At 36.6% G+C, this 19,998-nt stretch overlaps 1 protein-coding gene across 6 annotated transcripts in view; it reads left to right on the top strand.

The window, feature by feature from the left end:
- COL25A1 (collagen type XXV alpha 1 chain) overlaps positions 1–19,998 on the top strand; it is a 294,538-nt gene that overhangs the window by 177,895 nt on the left and 96,645 nt on the right. For all 6 annotated transcript variants that reach the window (XM_042812563.1, XM_042812561.1, XM_042812562.1 and 3 more), the window contains exons 6-7: positions 17,018–17,044; positions 17,210–17,236. In XM_042812563.1, the coding sequence (XP_042668497.1) occupies positions 17,018–17,044; positions 17,210–17,236 (54 nt within the window). The remainder of the gene's footprint in view (positions 1–17,017; positions 17,045–17,209; positions 17,237–19,998) is intronic.

Raw genomic sequence — 19,998 nt, 5'->3', positions numbered from 1 at the left:
AAAAGCAACTTGCAGGAATTTCAGTTGCCCATGAATATACAGAATTTCCCAATCCTTTTCTTTGCCCATAAGACATTTAGAATGAGAAGTATTGCTAGGCTTCTTGCCTTCAAAGATTACCATTTCTATTCTGATGATTGAAGCACTTAAAAAACTTTAGGAAGTTCTTGTGTGTCCATACAACTGAAAGCTAAATTCTTTTTTTTATACTGTTTATTAACCACAGCTATTTTCTTGCCATGATTTTCAGGAAGTAAACAGTTAATTGACCTAACTTGTACATAATTACTAGGTACAAATACTTAGTCTTAATGAATATCATTAGTAATATTAGTATCATCTCCTATCTCAGCCATTGAGTTTGTACTGTCATTCTTCAGCATACAACTGAAAAAAATAATTTTCATTATTAAAGTAGAAAGAGACTTCACTAAAAACAAAAAATATTTTAATTATTTATTTTCAGGAAAAGCTCATGGTTCTGTCTTGTCCTTGAAAAGTAGACTTACTTAGTTAAAAGTAAGTAAGTAAATTACCGTAAACTTTAAAAATGAAGTACATCCATGTAACTCCGGTTTTCCATGGTGTGTGTGGTGGTTTTTTTTTTTTTTTTTTTTTTTTTTTTTTTAAACTGTTTCAAATTCCATGAAAGCTAGGCTGGTCTGTAGAACAAGGAATGCTAACTTCAGTATTTTGCTGAAATCTCAGTTATGAATTTTGAGTGACCTAGAATATTTGCTTTTTCTTGTTTAGAACGTAATATGTATTTAAATTGAGTTGTACCAGAAAGGTGGTGGGTGGTTGGTTGGATTTTTTTTTTTCTTTTTTTGTCCCACTGTAAGTCTTTACAAACAAATTTTAATCTCCTATTTAATATAAAGGTATGTGTGATTGTCCAAAGTAGACTTCAGCTTCAATTCTTAAGTTATTTGAGTGAGGACTGTACAATCTCCACAAAGGAAAGGACTTGTTTTCAAACTATTGTTCTTTAGAAATGAAGTCCATATAAAGACTAGAAAACTGCATTTGGTATTATGGCAAAGGATGGCAATGTTCTTTTAGGTAACTCTGAGGTAAAACATCAACATAGAAATGTAGGGTGGGGCGGTGATTCAGTGAGACTATCTTAGAGAGCTGTTTACTTTATAGCCATATCCTCTCCCTAACCTATCTGTTGTAGCAGGCTTTCTCATGTCCAGCGTACATGAACTTTCAGTGTAGAACTTTGAGATACAGCAGCCCTGCAGATGCTTCTCCCCCCTCTTTGGCAGCCATTCAAATCTGCATTAAAAGTAGATAAAGTATTAATGATTAATACTTGTTTTCATGAGACTCTTGTTTTCCTGCGCAACGTCTGTGGAAGTGATGTTATTTTAGTCTGAAATTTTCCAGTTCTGTGTACATGATAAAGAGTTACCATAGTAATTGTCGTGAAAGCTGTGTGTGTCTTTTCTGATGTCAAGCTTCAAGGTATGTGACTGAGTATTTTTATTTTCTAAATTTTCATGGCAGAGATTCTATTTCATGGTCAGATGAACTATTACAAGCTTGTACTGTCGAAAGAATTGATGGGAACCATTTTAACTTTGTTCTCTGTTTTTTCTCAAGGCCTAAGTAAAATAGCACGACACAGGCCATAGTTTAGAAATATTTGGGATAGCAGCAGTATACGTTAGAATGTGTTTATCACGTTCTAGAGAATGCTAGTGGTAGGGAGAGTCCTAGACCTCGGGATGGAGGTCAGTATCTAGCAGTAGGAAAGACTGGAAGGAGGCAATGAGTTTTGTGTAGGGAAACCTGTTTTAAGTCTCTCCTTGAGTTTTAGTATTGTGGAGAGCCATCTGCACTCCAAGACTTGACTGCTCTTCTTAGTCCAGTAATTCAGTACTGAGATGTTTGATTAAAAATCTATCCTGTGTGTGTTTCAGTAGCATTTTGAGCTGTGGTCAAGGTATCCAATATGCCCTGTTGAATAAAGCTTTAAAATGGGTTTTCCCTGTTTAATTTCTTGGATTTGGATTTAGTTCTTTTGTCCCAGCTACAGTAAGTCATAGCTTAAGCTTTGTGTTCCTTGCTCCCAGTAGTTTGCTTTTAGAAATGTCTAGAGCCTCTTTCTTGTGTGTAGAGAAGGAAAAGGTGATAAAAAGTATACTTACGAAGGCCAGAGCCAGCAGAAAGCTGGAGAAGTACTGAATTGCCTTGGGATGCTTGGTGTTGTAGAGTCTCTAATCCTGAGAGAAGCCCAGTGGCTTTATCCAGGCCATCAGCTGTTCACCTTCTAGAGAAGTATCTTGTAGGGTATTTCTTCTAGCAGCTGGATACCCTAAGCTTTTGTAAGCTTTTGATCCTGCTGAAGTATAGAGTGAATCAGGCTGAATACAAAAATACCATCTGCTTCAGTTACGTGTGGCAAATTTAAACCTCAGCAATCGCTTGAACAAAATCCAGGTACTCAAGGTTTTGTTCTTCTTAGGAAATTGCTCCAGTAAATTTTGTGCATCATCTTAATTGCTTATGCAAAACTGTAATTACCTGTACAGAGCTGTAAGTTGATGTAAACTCATGAAATGAACCGTTACTGTGATCCTTCTTTGAAAGGGAGTCAAATATTTCCAAATATTAACTTCCATCTGAAGACTTGGAATCAGTATTTTTGTTCGTTCTGGAGTGGTTTCTAGCATGTAAACAGTACTTTGAGGTACTGTATTGATCATGTCCTGTATTAGATATTATTGTTGTCAGCAGGCGCTAAATTTAGCAAAACAGAACCTCAGACTGCAAACATTCAAGTCATAAATTTTTCATTCAAATGCCATTAGCGAGTTCAAACTAATTAAGTTTTACTTATTTTCATTTACATACAATTAGCCGTAGTCTGAGAATTTGGGCTCATATGCAGCAGCAGAAGATGATTTCATGTAGTTTCTTTAAAAAGAAAATAATAACATTATTTTAAAATAAATTAGTGTTATCTAATAGCCATGTAAACATACACTGGGGGAATACAGCCTAACACAACAGATAATAGTGTGTTTCTTCTGTACTAGTAATGAGGCTGAATATTTGATGCTACTGTGGCTAGAAAAACTTTGCTATGAGTTTTGGGATCAGAGGATATTTTTAACTATGGTATGGGCATCACATATATTAACAAGGTTTTAGAAACGTATTTCTAAATGTGTTTCCTCATGTATTTTGCAATCAGAACTTTACCTCTTGTTTTTCCTTTCTAAATCTGTAGTAGAACTCCTGAAGAGGAGTGAAACTGCAATCTTCTCTGAAATCACCCTACCCATATTAACTTGTGAACCTGAGGAAACCAATGCCGTCATGGCTTTTCATTTTATGCTGGTTATCAAAGCAAGGATCTAGCTGTTTTCTTTCCTTGGTTTTATAACTGTGTAGCTTGTTCCTTTTTTAACCACATCAGAGAATACAGGAGGAGAAATAATGCTCAAAACTTCTTTACCTGCAACAGATGTACATGAGTGTTTATGAACCAAAGAGTGGAATATATCTTCCCATATGGAATTAGCGGATTTAATTGCTTTATTAAGTGTTGGTTTCTCTATTTTGATAAGAATTGAAGTTAAAATTGTTAAAATAATTTGACAACAATGATAAGCACTTTTAAAATACAGAAACACTTAAGTCTCCCCGGGTAGACTTTATTATGTGTGTTTAAACTAACATAGCTGTGAATGTTGAATGCCTTTTCAGCTAAGCGGGTCCCATTACTGTAAACAAAGAGATTCTTTGTTTTTTTTGAGGAGGAAACACAATTGGAAATTCAGGGAGAAATGGTGTGGGGCTATTAGTTGCACCAACACTAGAGAAGCATCCACATTAATTGAAAAGACCCAGGTTCCAAGCATAAACAAGCTAAATTCCAGCAGTATTGAATCTTGTGCTCAGCTTCCCACATTTTTGTTATTTTTTTAATTCTTTCCTCACCCTTTAGCTCAAATTGCTTGCTCATGACATATCTATTTCCCTACCATATCTAAGCTAAGAGACCATATCTACCAAGCTAAGTGAACTTAGCTTGGAAACAGACTTGTTTAGAGTCTTCATCATACATCCAGATGGCCAAGATGGAGATCAGGCTCCTGTCCTAGCTGTGCTATATGGTGGTCTTTTTACCTGCTATGGTAAGCGTATTTTTGAGTTACAATTTCATTCATTAACTGTCTGGAAATCTAGTGCTGAAGTAGCAGAATGTGCCAGTGTTCCACGGCATTTCTTGGAACTGGTAGTTTATCTCCAATGTATTTTTAAGAATCAGCAAAATAACAGATCTATATTCTTTTCATTTAGCAAATATGTATTCAGATTCGGTTTTGAGTATTTGTAAACACAAAATTAGAATATTAATTGTACAGAGTTTTGTAGTGAGATCTCTTCATGCTATCTAACGTCAGATCTGGCTGACTGCACAATAAAGATCTATTGTTACTAAAGTTTCTTCTTTTTCCTAAATCTGAATTCTCTAGAGTGGAGGGTCATATACTTCTTATGAAGTGTATGAAGAAGGCCTGGAGGATGGGTTCTTGGACTAGTCAAGTTGTTTGGACTCAGAATTTTCAAGCTGATTAACCTCATCTCAGTAATCCAAATAATCACCACTTGTGGTACTGCTACTTTGTAAATCCAAGTCTTAAAATTAAAAACCAACCAAACAAACAAAAAAACAATTTAAAAATAAAACATATGGGAGACCTTTTTATCTGTAGAGTGTTACCAACATTTCTTCTGTTAGCATCATTAATTTCTAAAAAGAACTCTAAATATTTTCTTTACTTGAGTGAATATAAAGGCATATCTCACTTGTTGCATGCGTTAGCATAGATGTTGTAGGAAATCACACTTAGTCATTCCAGTAACTCAGAGTATGCTAAATCTTCTAATAGTAAGCGAAGAACTGTGAAGCCAAAATGACTTGTAATCCTTAGTTAGGTATGGTGTTGCTTGGCTTAAGATGGCTTATATGAGTACAAAAAAGCAATTGCAGACCTAATGTTGTGATTCCAATGAGATGTACAGAGTTATAAAAATACAAATATGAACTCTGAAACATTTTATTCCCCAATCATATATTTGTAGAATTACCTCTATTTTCTTCATACTGTTCTACAGATGGGAGAAATATAGGAGTGCTCTGTTTTACAAGGAATTATGTCAAAGAAAAATACTACAGTGTGTTCAGGAATGTTATATAGTATTTTGCTATTCTGCTGCACATGTTTTTAATTTGATATTAAGCTCATAGTTTGTTTTTACCGGTTCTCATGTTGTAGTCAGCTTTGAGTTCCAGTTCAGTTTCTTGCAGATTCCCGTAGTCTTGATGGTGTTAAGAAATGAAGAGTTCTAAAAATATGTATTTCACCAAGCTGATGATGACTGTAAGATAATGCTAGCATACCTTAGACCTTATTTTGAAAACCCTGTGCAGAACTATCAGAGGTTGCTTGATCGGCTGCTATCAGTCCAGAGCCCTATTGACTTTCTTTGCTGGAACACTGCAAACTAGAGCAGTCCTGGGATGTTTGGTTTTCAGATTGATAGCTGAAGTCTTGTTTTGAAATTTCACAAGTGAAATATTTCTATTTTTCTGTCAGTATTGTAGTTGTTTTGCTTCTAAGTTTGTTCCATTATAAGCTTCAAAATGTTTTCATTTTTATCTCTCTTGTAAAGTAGCGCTCTTGTCACTGGAAGTTTGACTTAAAGCAGCTTTAGATGTTAGCAGAAATGTTTCAGGTTCTTCAAATTGAGTTGGAATAAGGAGCTGTGATATGTTATTCTTTAAGTATTAGTCAATTTGAGAGGAGTGAGAATTAAGGGTGCTGCACTTAGGTCGGGGCAATACCAGGTATTTATAGAAACTGGGGGAAGATCTCCTTGAGAGCAGAAGGACTTGGGGGGTCCTGGTGGATGGGAAGCTGGACATGAGCTAGCAGTGTGTGCTTGCAACTTGGAAGGCCAACTGTGCTCTGGGCATTAAAGAAGGGGTGGCCAGCAGGGAGAGGGAGGTGATTGTCCTCTTTTACTTGGCTCTTGTGTGGCCCCTTCTGGAGGACTGTGTCCAGACCCGGTACCCCCAGTACAGGAAGGATATGGAGCTTTTGGAGTGGGTCCAGAGAAGGGCCACTAAGATGATCAGAGGAGCACCTCTCCTCTGAAGAAAAGTTGAGGGAACTGGGGTTGTTAGCTTGGAGAAGAGAAGGCTCTGGGGAGTCCTCACTGTGGCCTTCCAGTACTTGAAGGGAGCATATAAAAGGGTGGGGAACAGCTTTTTAAGATGGTGGATAGTGATAGGACAAGGGGGAATGGTTTTAAATTGAGATGGGGAGGTCTAGGTTAGATATTAGGAGGAAGTCCTTCACCCAGAGGGTGGTGACACACTGGAATTGGTTGCCCAAGGGAGGAGATTGTGGATGCCCCATCCCTGGAGGCATTCAAGACCAAGCTAGATAGGACTCTGGGCAGCCTGGTTGTTGGTGACCTTGCACATAGCAGAGGGGTTGAAACTCGATGGTCTTGGAGGTCCTTTTCAACCAGGCAATTCTATTATTCTATTTAAAAAAAAAAAAAAAAAAAAAAGAAAAAAAAAAAAAAGTATAGCAATTCTTTTCACTGGAGTTACATTTTTACCTCCAAAAATGTTAACTGTGGCATGGAAGTCACCATTCCGTTTGTGAGCTTTAACTCGAATTCTGCCTTTGAAAATGCTTTGACTGCCCTTACAAAAGCATAGAAGTTCCCAGTGATCTTTTTTTTTTTTTTCCCTGAGATTGGTTAGTAATACTCAAGAATTGTGAGCTGCTGAGAAGTGTGTGAGGTAATCTTGTATTCTCAGGAATGCAATCCAGTTATATTGCACAGTATGTCTCTGTTAGTGATCATTTGCCAAAAAGAATGAACATCCACTTATGTAAACATATACATGTGTCTGTAATTTCCCCTGAAGATGTTCTGAATTTTGTGGACTGAACTATTAGTCTTAAGGAAAAAAATGTTTTGTAATAAAATTTATGTTGTCTTAAATTGCTTCCTATATAAAAAAAAAAAGATGGTGCCAGCCTTAAAGATTACAAAAATATCTTTAGTCATCTCACTTTTATGTGTCTATGTATAAGTGTATGTTTATGTTTGTAGCTGATATAAAAATTCCTTTGAATTTACTGTTTCAGCTCAAACTTTACAAATCTGAACAGTTCTCAAAGTAGCTTTTCGAAGGATGTTATTGTAGTTTTCTCCTGCTCTAGTTGAGCAAATTGACAGAGAAATGAAATGCTTAGTCTTCTGCCACCATTTGTTTGTATTTTAGTGTTACTTCATTCGATAACTTTTATGCATTTATCTTTGAACATTCTTTAACTTAACCAAAATTTATCTGTGATTAAGAGTTGACATATCCCCTTCAAGACTTGAGCATAGAATAGTTTGGAAGTGTTTTTCATCACTAGTACAGTGCTGTATGGATTTTACCATTTTTTGTCAAGCTGCTCTTGTATAGGTTTGTTTGGGTGGTGTTGATAGCATGTGATATGCTTGGTAGACACAGAAACAATTTAAAGTACTACAGCATATGTAAGGGCAAATGGGAAAGGATATAATCTTCTGGGAAGTTTAAATTGGTATTTGACTAAAATTTTTTTTTTTCCAAAGCCTTAGAATATCCTCAAGTTTAAAAAAAAAAATAAAATATAATTACCTAGTTGGTGGAATAATTTCATTGCTTTTAAGCTGAGAAGATTGTATTGTTGTGTATTAGAACCCTTTCAATCCCAAGGCAGTATTTTAGATGGTTATGTCTTCATACCAGTACTTACTGCTCTTGCCCTACTGACCACGATATAAAGTAAACTAACGTGCTGCTTTTTTTTTAACCAGTAGTATTTCATAGTAGTGCTTGTAGATAACACTGAGATTGTGTTTAGCCTTGAATGAACAGATGTATCCTGTATGGAGTAGTGAAGTCTGGAAAAGTAAAAAGTGTATGCATAAGATGAAATGCCTTGGGGAAAAATAAATATATAAAAACTTTGGGCTGTTGCTACTGGACTAAATGTGATTACTTTGGGGTTTGAGGAGAACAAATTGGGTCACAACAATCAAGTTATTTTTTCCTTGGATTGGCTTGCTTTTCTTTCACTGTCTGCTTGTTTGTTATTTTTTTTTTTTTGTAGGGTTCCCTACTTTGCTGCTAAAATATGTAGGCCTCCTTAACCTTATTGATATTCATAGGACGATCTGCCTGCTTCATATTTGTGTGTTGTTTCTCTTCAAAGTAGCAGATTAATGACCGAAGTTGAAAGATCCACAGGATTGGAAAGCTGAGAAATGCTGTGACCACAGCACTTTACTTTAGTGACTGATAGTGCGTAGGTAGTGACAGCAGTGGTGAATCTCCATTGCCCTGAAACTATTCCATCACTTTCTTTTGTCTTTTTTTTTTTTTTTTTTTTTTTTCAAAATACTTGAAGCTTAGCCTGTCATCCTCATCAAAAAGGTTCTTTTAAGGCTCACAAGAAAGGCTAAATGTCTAAAAGGTGCTGTCATTTTAGCTCAATTACTTCAGAACACTAAGTAACCAGGCAAGCAGAAGTCTCTAAAGTCTCAGAAGTCTCTAAATTACAGAAGCTACTGTTCAAGCTTTAGCTTAAAAAATAAAAAATAAAAAAAAAAAAAAAACCAAAACAAAAAAAACTATAATGATAAAGGAAGGAAATGTTAGATTATGGACTAGTATTCCTGAAAATAACAGGAAGTTGCTAACTCTCTGCAAGGAGCTGCTTTCTTTCTACACTTAAAAGGAATAAATGAGAGAACTGGCTTATGGATAAAAATCTACCAGAGGAAGTATAAAAATAATTCATGGTGTATTTTCTGACTCAAATATCTCGTAAAAGGATTTTCAGGAGTTTGATTGGCAGAAGAAATAGTTTTTTGTTTAATTTCTTTTGTGTCGGGAAAGAAAGCCAGAATATATTTCCGTGATTCCTACAGTTTTATAAGCACTAAATTCCAAAGAAATGTATTGGTCTTGCTTTCAACTACATTTTATTATTGTTTTATTGTTGTTTTTCCAAGTTTTGATTTTTTTTGAAGTGTATTAATAGCTTCCATTAAGTAGAATGTTTTGATTGACTTCAAGGTATCAGTAGCTGATGCACTGGCCTCCAGCACAAGCAGATAAATGTCATTCCTTTAGAGCAAAGTATCTCCATATTGGTAGAGTCTGCTTATTGGCTGCCTACTGATAACATCCTCACAGGCAACTAAAGAAAATTCCTCTGGAGTTGTACCATGCTACTGCTATTCTAATAAAAGCAGTTAACTGGGAGATTAAGCAGATCTAGATATTTTTCTCCATTGTTTCATATCCCATTTAATGTTCAATGCAAAATAAAACATGTGAAATCTGTGGCAATAAAACTTGTTTATAGGTGTAACTTCTTTTCTGCTTCAGTACTTCAACACAACAATAAATGTAGTTCTGTGGAAATGGTGAAACAGTCTATCTGGAAAACACTTTACCCTCTAGTTCTTTTACTGAAATATCTGTAAGCAGCCTTTTACTTGTTGTCTTTCTGTCTCCCAGACATGTAGGTTTATAATTGCCTAATTCATTACTCCTCGAATTCCTATGGGGTCATTTCTGTTGACTTTAGTGAGTATTTACTGATGAAAGTATAAGGCCCTGGTCAACTGCACTTTGTTTTGTTATTGAATGTTATCAACTATTGAACTTCTGTCAAGAAACCCACGATTTCTAGTATCTTTATCTACTGATACTCCTTTTTAATTGATCCATAGCAGCAATGACATATAGAACTGATTTTGCCACATGTTATGTAAATTCTTGATTACTGAGTGAATGCTGAGATAGAAATGCAGTCTTGCTTGTGAATTCTGTCACGTGCATGGATGCAAGCACATCATCTTGTTGGAGAGGATATACAGGGATACAGAAAAATAATCTATGCTGAGCAGTCTGGTGTAGGATGGAGTGGGACTCCGAGTATCTGTTCTCTGTGCAAGGAAAGCAATAGGAAGAGACTGTCTCTGTGAAGGTAAAACGGTATGGAATGGTCTATTGAGATAGAGAGTTGAGGAGTTTTTGAATTTACTGTAAGAAGATGGCATGCTTTCTCAAGACTCGGGCATATGTAATAAGGCTGAGATCTGCTGGAGGATTGGCAGAATAATAGGAGGTCTGGACCAATCTGTATCAAATGAACATTTCATTTAGGGGATGTTATAGAAACCAAACATTAAAATTGGTATTTTTTGTTATATTGTTATTTAAAATTTTTCATCATGAGTTGAACTCCAAAAAATCCGGAGATTGGATTGTAAATATCAAATGTACCACTAATAATAGCAAAAGCTCAGCATTTAGTTTGTTTGAAGGATTTTGATTCTTCAGGACATGCTTCAGTTGTGTTTTCAGCTGTCTATGCAATTCTGGGGGCAAGCTAAAAAATCTGAATGTTTCTGTCTTTGATTTAAACCCGAGGTTGTATATTCACATCTTCCCTGCACCGATGGCATTACAAATTCTGGAAGCTTAACTATAAAATGTGACTTAGCAATAGCAGACTTTCTAGTCTGTGGTTTTTATGTGCTGTTTGGTAAGTATAGTATGGTGAGATTTCCATTACACTAGCGAGAATTTTTGTTTTTTTTTTATTTATAGTATTGCATCAGAGCTAATATTGGTAAACAGCTAGCAAGTAGGAGAATAGAAAAGTGTTCTTGTCACAAGGTAGTGAGGGCTTATGTTCAGTAAATGTTTATCTCACAGTGTAATGAACAATAAATGGTAGCTAGGAGGCTTTTTTCTTCAGTAAAGACAAGAAAATGGCTTCTGGTAAAGTGACAGTTTTTGTTGTCACCACATCCTTGATCTTGCTGGCATGTACTGTAGCTACTCTATTCACAAGGAATTTAACAGTTGATTCAGATTCTATTTGTTTAAATTATATTATGATTGATCCTTGATCTGTCATGCCCAAACAAATAGGTACCATGGAATTTTTATTAGATTACTTATGTGGATGTTTGTGGTTCTGCAAATTTAAAAGAAAAATAAAAAATGTTTACCTGAAGGAGCAAAACAGAAGAGAAGAGGACAGGCTTACAGATTAAAGAATGAAAGTAATGATATTGAGTAAAGAATGAGGATTCATCTTGTATGGGACACTGAGCCTTATGTTTCTTCCTGGATAGGGAGTGTTTGTTTGCAATAACCCGTTTTTAGCTTGTCTAATTATCTGATGATTTTTGTTAACATCTTTGTAAACCTCAATAAAATTCTTCATCCTAGTCTCAGCAAAAGCATTGTGTGAGAAATAAAGATGTCTAAATTACAGTTGTTGTAAGGTCCACATCCCCTTTCTTGATGCGCTTTGGGTAGATAGAGCTCTTCTGCCTGCAGTTTATGAGCCTGCCTGATTTATATATTGGAATAAATCATCAAGTTCTCAGTAGAGATGTGTGGATTTATGGCAGAGTTCACTAAATGTTCACATCAACAAGTAAACTGAGCTGTTTATCTAGATTGCTGCATATATATCAATTTTATGTTTCTCAGATTACATCCTTTTACATAGCATTTATTAAGTCAGACACAGTCACTGTGTAAAATGTTAAGGTTTTGTTTTTTCTGCCTTAGAAAACTGTAACAAAAATTGGAGAGTATAAGGGAAACCAAAGAAAGATCAGTAAGTCTTTTTGTGGTTATTGTATCTTTTGTTTGTTTTTTTTAAAGGTTTCACCGTGAGTCAGCCGTATCCCATGGAAAGGATAAAATATATATATATAAGAGAAGAGAATATAATTTCAGATACAGAAGCTGTTCAGGTTCACTGGAAACTCTTGCAAATGCTTGTAAAATTTCTGCTAGATGTGATATTGGCATTGTAAGCATTGACTGTAGAAATGGGCAGGTTTAGCAGATGTCAAAACCACATTGCTCTGTAGCTCAGGGTTTGCATGGAGGTCATAAAATTATGAGCATAGGAACTTAGAAATTATATTTTATTTTTTAATATTCTTTGCTGTTTCTTATCTTATGATTCATTATATCTGATACTAATATTCAATAGGTTAGGCGAAGGAATGTTGTTCCACTCAGTAACTTGTGATTTGGTAAAGTTGAAAGTCATGAGCAAAATTTCTAAGAAACAAAAATCAAACTTTTTTTTTCTGAATAGTGTGTTGTTACATGCTGAAAACAGCTTTTATCTTCAAAGTAAAGTGCAGGAATTGACTTAGTGTATTCATGCAACTATGAAGATATATTTAAGCAAGTTGGCAGATTGGCTTTCTTTTTGAATTTGCCTAGCTATTGTTAGACTGACCAGTTCACTTCAGTGCCCTCTGCAAGGCTATTGTTCCCTTATGCTGCCAGTTACAGTCTTAGTGTGGATACTGTGACTGCTTGCAGTGGTAAATGCACTGTGTTTTGCTTTTTCCAAAATGAAAATGAAGATAGAATCTTGTCAGAGGCATTCAGTCAGGATGACTTAACCCATGGGTGTGTTTGTTTTGGTGGAAATAAAGGAATGTGGTGCCTATCTAAAGAGTTATTGACAGTGCTATGGTAGCTCTGTCTGATTGAAGCTGCCAAGTTTGGCATCTCCAGTTCCCTAGAAATCTGGAAGCCAGATGACCCCACCAAGACCTGGGGGTCACAATGCAATTGATTTCACTAGATTGGTTGTTGCCAGCTTGATATGGGTAGCTTCTTTATGCAGTGTTATCCAACTGTCACTAAAAAGTCCCAGTTCCTCTGCGAAGACTTCAGAGCTTTTGACTTAGACTGGAAACATTGCTGTTTCTTTAAATTCTTTTCAGAATATCCCTTAGTATTTTCATTTCTGCATTTCTATTGATTCTTGGAGCCTTTTGTGAAGTCATGGTCAAACTTGCTTTATTACAGTTAAAGACAGATATGTAGCAGGAGAAAAAGATGTATATCTGTCAGGGACTCCAGCACTTTCTGAATGTTTCCTAAATGAGTATAAATAAAATACTGTCTCTTGAAGATGTCCCTTGAATGTATCATAGAATGCCTTCAGTTGGAAGGGGCCATAAAGATCATTTAGTTCCACCCCCGTGGCATGAGAAGGATTGCCAACCACTATATCAGGTACTACACCAGGTTACTCAGGGCCCCATCCAGACTGGCATTGAATGCCTCCAGGGATGGGGCTTCCACAGTTACTCTGGGCAGCCTGTCCTAGTGCCTCACCACCCTCCGAATGAAAAATTTCTCCTTAACTTCTAACATAAATCTCCCCTAAAATGTATCTTGAAAAATTATGAAGGAGGTATTGGCTGAAAGTGTGGAATGCAAATTTAGCTTATTTCAGGAAATGAATTGTAAAATACCAATTATATGAAAAATCATGCTGATCACACTCAAGAATATCTGGTTAACCTAGCTGGGAGTGTTTGTCTGAGTAAAGACCACAAGCGTTGGTCTCCTGTTTTCCAATGTTGTGTCCTCTTGCCCCTCCACTCCTTACTACATACATTTATAGTAATATAAGAATTTCATGAGAGAAGATAAATGAGATTTTGATGGTCTCTATCCCACTGCCACCCCAAGAAAAAATAATCTGCCAATAATCCTGAACATGGCTGTTGAATGGATTTGACCTTGATTTCAGTTCTTGGCTGGCAGGTGCCCGGAGGCCTTTCAGTCTGCTTTAGAAGATCTTGCTTTAAAAAACAGTAGTATTTGTCGCCTAATTATGAATGCAGATTTTGCATGTGTTTGTGATTTACAAGCCTTTCCTTATGTGAAACAGGCTATAAACTCTCTTTGGAAATATATAGTAGTCTGGAGCAGATAATTACACTCTGAGAAAAGAGCCTCTGTTTCCAGTGAAAACACTGTTATTTCAGAAATGCTCTGACCTCAGACGTTTCATATAACTTACACAAAATGCTTTCACATTTGTGCAGCAGCTAGTGGCTTGATCTCTGCCATCTCATAAACGAAAGTGCAGAAGTCTCCTTGGGAAAAAAGCAGGATGTCTATGCTGTGGCCCGCAAAGCCAGTGTTATTTTACTCACTCAGTTCTTTGTGTCTGTAGCCTTCTACAGAAGAAATCTTGTCCTCCTTTAAACAAATCCATCTCCTAATCACGCCCTGCCCCCATAAACTCAGCTTTTCCTCAGATTTTTTTTTTCTTTCCTTCCTCCACTCAGTGTACACACACTAATAAAGTCTGCTGTAAAAACCTTGGGAGAATTTCTCAGCACAAATGGAAAGAAGATGTCAAAGACTGAGGATAGGAATTTTCTTTTTAAGCTTGCAGAAACAACAGAGAACAATTGAAGCAGTGAGGGAAGAACCAAAGATGGGTGACCTTGCCATGTCAGAATTGCATTAATTTTCTTTTAGTGAAACCCTACTGGTTCTTTTTGATAGCGTCTGAAAGAACTATTTTTGTTTGGGATTGTTTGATTTTTTTTTTTTTTTCAAGCTAAATAGTGCTAAGGGGAAGCATTAGAAATGCAAGTACAGAGACTTGTGAGAATGTTCATGCCAAAAATGCTTTTGTGGCCTTTTGAAAAAAAGCTGTTTTTAACCTCTTCTACAATAAAATTGTCATATATTGATGAAAGCTTTGCATGAAAAAAGCTTATATGCTGAAAGGGTGAGTTAACTTCAAATGGTTCTAATTACATGCTTTGCCCCTTAGAGAGCAATGAATGGAAAATAGATTTCTGAATACCGTGAGGACAGGTAATTTTCAGAAAACCCTGTTTAAAGAAAGGAGAACAAAATTGAATTGAAGTCTGTGATTGCCTCATTAAAAAAAAATGAGACAAAAAAAAAACCAAAACAACCAACTGTGGATTGTATTTTCAGAGATCCCTTATCAGAGGAAAATCTCCAGGAAATACACTAGAGACACCTCTGCAGGTGGAGTTGGCTGAGCATATTGCTGACAGCTGTACCAGGAGATGGTCTAGCTGTCTTAAGGTTTGCTGGTGAAGGCATTCATGAGCATGCTTTACTTTGTTTTTGCTCCACTGAGCCATCTTAGTTTACTGAGGTCTTGGGCATCCTTCTTGGAGCCGACTGACTTCATCAGCCATGATCCAAAGCTCTTTAGAAAGCAGGGCTACCCATGAATGTAAGGATAGTGCTGAACATTTGGATGATGACAGTAACATCTCCCATGTTCACAGCAAGATTTAAAGCCCGACATCTGTTTGCTCTCTTGGTCATGTTGTGCTATCTGTAATTTCACGCCTAAGATCCAACGAATAGGATTCTGACTGTAGCAGATGGAGGTCATGCTATTTGTGGTTTGCAGCCAGTAAGATATTCATAGCCAGTAATGTTTTAATAATTCATAGACATAGAATAGCCATAGTCCTCTGCTTATGCTCTGTGTTCGCCATAAACAAAAAAGTAGCAGCCTGCACTGAGTGATTAATTCTTCCCATTCTCTGCAGTTAGTGTTACCAGTAAGGTGAGTGTGCAAACTCACTATGTTGATAACATGTATGAGATGACCTATAAAATAAATGAATAAATGGAGAGACTTAAAACGTGCAGCAGATGTATCCAGTGATTTTGCTTGGTTTGTGTGTAAAGAGGCCGATTTCTTGCAGGGCAGCACAAAAAGGGCAGAGGCCCCAGTTAATGGCACAAGTGGCTTCAACTCAGCTTGCAGCAAGCTCTGCCCTTTGTAAGGAAAAGGAGGGGAGGCCTCCTGTGTCCCTGGCCTCTGCAGCAGGCAGAAGAGGTGGCAGGTTGTGGAAGGAATGGCATATGCTTTAATTCCTTGTAAGATTTAGCAGCAGATGCTCTACTCTGGCGTGGATGAGAAGTCCTTAAAAATAAGTAGAAAATTGGCTGCAGTAGGAATTAACAGAGTTGCACGTGGTTGATCACATCTAAAATACCCAACAGACTGATCTTCCCTGCACTTGCATTTATGTGGGCTGCAGGGATTTTTTATAAATGCAAGTTAAGAAGCTGCCCAGGTGTACTCTTCTCAGTAACCTCAGTTATTTTTAATTCTGTTGCAACCTTTTCTTGTTCGACACGCAATACGTGCACAAGCACACACAGCACTTTCTGTCATAATAGTGAGCAGACTAGCTTGGGTGGCTCCTTTTCTGTTTCCAGCTGCTTTCATAGGTACCTCAGGTCCTTCTTTGTAATGAAACACCTGTGCATCTTTCAGAAAGCTGGAGGTTGCATCTGCTCTTTGTAAGCAGCTGATTGTCTGCAGACCTGCTAGCATTTTTACTTGCGAGATACTAACCTGAGAAGTAGTTTCAGAAATCTGTGAGTAGCTTTCTGGAAGGTGCTCAATAAAAATGGAAATTAAAGGACCTCGCTGTTTTGTGATACTGTTGCCTTTCTGTTTCTCTGGTGGTAAATACCAATAAATATTATTTCTGCAGAATGGTGTTGCACAGATTTCTCATAAAAGAGCTTATTTTACCTAAAATAACGTGCTTGAGACTAAACATCAACTTCTGTGTTTCCAAAGATAGATGTGAAAGCACTGCTTTTAGATTCTCGAATCCATTTTTCTTTGGCAATCTAAGCTACGAAGGGTGCCAAAATAAATGGCAGATTTATAAGCCTCTGAATTTATTAACTGTACTTGAAAAGAAGTTTTACAGTGTTAGAAAATATTTATTATCTAACAGGAGAAAAATTGTTGCCCATAACTGAAATCAATAGAAATTTTGCCATATCAGAGATACTTTTGCTTATCTAAAGTAGTCTGATTTAGCAGATGGAGTAAGCAAACTATTTAAAGAATAACTGTACAGTGCCTATAGTTTACTGCAAAGAAGCTGTTTCTGGAATACTTCCAGTGTCTGGTGCAAAAAATGACAAGGGAACGCTTTGTTGTGTAGAAATCACTGCATTCGCTTGCACATTTTTCTTACAGTGTCCCATGGCTTCAATGGTGCCGTTAATTCATTACCTTAATTCTTTCTTTTTTTTTTTTTTTTTTTTCAGGGCCCTCCTGGTCCAAAAGGCGAGAAGGTGAGTTGATGTACGGGTGTCACTTCGCAGGTAAATGGAAATACGTCACAGCATGAACTAAAGGCACAGTTTGTATTGACCCAGTGTAATGTTAGATGATGTAAGAGAGCTGGGTAGCACACAGATGCTGTGTTAAACCTATCATCTCATCTTTCCACTTTGCAGGGAGATCAAGGTGATCAGGGCCCTCGGGTAAGCATTTTAAAAAAAATGTTACACTTCCCCTTCGCTGAGTAGGCAATTAGTCTTTAGCGCAACACTAAATTCAATACACTGTCTGAGCTAATTATGCTTATTAGCTGCATTTACCCTGCATGTTGAAGTCAGTGTCTGCAGGACAGTAATACTGAACGTGATCAGATAGTGTCTGAGAGGACTTGAGTAACAACAGTAAGTAATGCATTAAGATACAAAACTTCCTTTATGAGTGGAAGCAGGTTTCAGTGATTTTGCTCTGCTACATACAAGTTGGCTTTCCTAACCAAACCTTTCAGTTTCCCCAGCAATGTTTTCACGGCTTGCATGGGTTCCCACAATGCAGAGGGTCAGTGGATTTATAATAAATGTAGTTCTCAATTTCATATTTATTATTTAATGAATTGTAAACAAATACATATGCATGTACTAGCTCATTTTCCTAAAATGTATGTATTTAATATTGTTAATGATAATGATATTATCACTTCTTAAACACATCTGGACACTTAAGCAGAACACTGTTTAGCTATATAAACATAAAATTTCTTGTAGTTTTTAAACATCATGTTTATTTTAACAGAGAACTAAAGAAGAATACACGGTCAAATGTTCTGATAGGTTGGCTGTGCCAGTTCTTTCTTCTTTACATTTGTGCTTCATTAGAAAACGTTTGGCTATGTTGTTTTAATAATACAGTGATTTCCTTCTTTAGTTGCATTTTTGTGAAGATTTACATAATAAACTTTTGTCTGTAAATTATGCAGAATATTTTGAAATTGTAATTTTATTTTACTGTCTTTTTTATTTTTTGCAGTAAATAAGATTATATAAAGTCATAGTATATTCATCTATCTGAATTTGGTGTTGGTGTTGTCTGTGTTGTATTACCTACAGGGTACAATTACTGTTGTCATAAAATCATAGAATGGTCTCAGTTGAAAGGGATCTCAAACATCATTTAGTTTCAACCCCCTTCCCACCCCCCCAACCATGGGTAGATTTGCCAACCTCTAGACCAGGCTGCCCAGAGTCCCATCCAGCCTGGCCTTGAATGCCTCCAGGGATGGGGCATCCACAACCTCTCTGGGCAACCTGTTCCAGCGTGTCACCACCCTCTGGGTGAAAAACTTTCTCTTGATATCTAACCTAGACCTCCCCTGTCTCAGTTTAAAATCATTCCCCCTTGTTCTATCACTATCAACCCATGTAAACAGTCATTCTCCCTCCTGTTTGTTTATATGCTCATTTCAAGTACTGGAAGGTTACAAAGAGGATTCTCCAGAGCCTTCTCTTCTCTAAGCTAAACAAGTCCAGTTCCCTCAACCTTTCTTCAGAGGAGAGATGCTCCAGCCCTCTGATCATTTTAGTGGCTCTCTTCTGGACCAGATCCAAGAGCTCTGTGTCTTTCTTGTTCTGTGTTCTGCTTAACCAAATCACACCCCTGGATATTCCATGTCAGAGTGGAACTTGTAAGCTCTTAAAATTCTTCTGAAAGAAAAGCATTTAAGAAACAAAAAAATACTGTGTTTTATCTTTAAGGATACCATTTTGAGTTTTGAGCAGTTGTCATTAGATATGAAAGATCTTTCCTTCTGAAATATTCTCAAAAGTGCAAAACCAGGAATCATGTGTTTCAAAACTTCTTTCTTGTGGTTCCTGGAAACCCAAACTGTGTGCTGACCTGTTTCGAAATTCAAATGTTCTTGAAAATGTTTCCTACGTATCAAAAAATAGCAGAACTGAAAACCCTCCAAATACTGCTTAGAAGGCAGAAACATATATTTTTAGAATAAAAGACCTTTTTCGTTTTTTTCTTTTGAGAGGGGTTTTTTTTTTTTAAAAGAAGAATCTGAAAGGTTTTCTTAGATATTCAGAATTAATAGCTGCTGACCAGTCTTTCTCTTACAGAAACTGGTGAAAGGGCTGTAGTTCCTAATACCAGCTGGCGTAATCCACTTATGTCCATATGTAAGCAAAACCAGCATTCCAGTAGTGTGGATGATGTAGAAGTTCATGCTCTGACTGTGAATTTGAACAGCAGGTTAATACTGCTTCAATCTCATGAGACCACAGATAAGGTAGTAGTGGGTACATTCAAAAGCCATGATCTTCTTTGAAGAACTGAAAAAAAAAAAAAAAAAAAAAAAAAAAAAAAAAAATTAAAAATTTTTATATCAGATCTGGCAGACTAAACATTTAGGTCAAATGCAAAACTAGCAGTCTTTTGTATGTTTTTCTTTTTGTAGAGGACGTGGCCCCGTGATATGTCATGCAGATTTGCATTACTATACTGAGCCACGGCAAAATTACAAAGGGTGGTTTTTAGGTTTTGGGCTATTAGAATAAATGCTGATATCAATCTACTGCTTGGTTCCAGTTGCTGATCTCTACCCCAGTTTGAAAAAGCCTTTGTAGATTTCGCAAGAGACTGTACCCTGATTAATGGAAGCAGACCAGAGGTGAATGTCTGGGAGTAGTTTGGCTAGTATTGTTTGTCTTGATCAGCTTATTGTTGTCCTTCTCTAATTGATGTAACAAGTATCTTCTGTCCTGTAGATGCACTAGTGATTCTTTATCAGGTCAAGAAATCAGTGGCTAGCAGTTGCTTTAAATTGGTTTTAGTACAGTAAGAAGTCAAACTAAAAGATTTTCACAAAATTGTTCACTCCTATTTAAGTAAAGTTTACCAGCTGCTGGCTTGGCACAGAATTGATAAAATCTCTCAAACTTCTGCAACATAAGAGATTAAATTGAGG

This window comes from Centrocercus urophasianus, unplaced genomic scaffold (assembly GCF_019232065.1).
Source record: "Centrocercus urophasianus isolate 14NV4802_14NV808 unplaced genomic scaffold, USGS_Curo_1.0 seq_13, whole genome shotgun sequence".
In the NCBI taxonomy this organism is placed as follows: domain Eukaryota; kingdom Metazoa; phylum Chordata; class Aves; order Galliformes; family Phasianidae; genus Centrocercus; species Centrocercus urophasianus.
The sequence above is the reverse complement of the archived record's forward strand: the minus strand, read 5'-3'. Positions and strand labels throughout refer to the sequence as shown.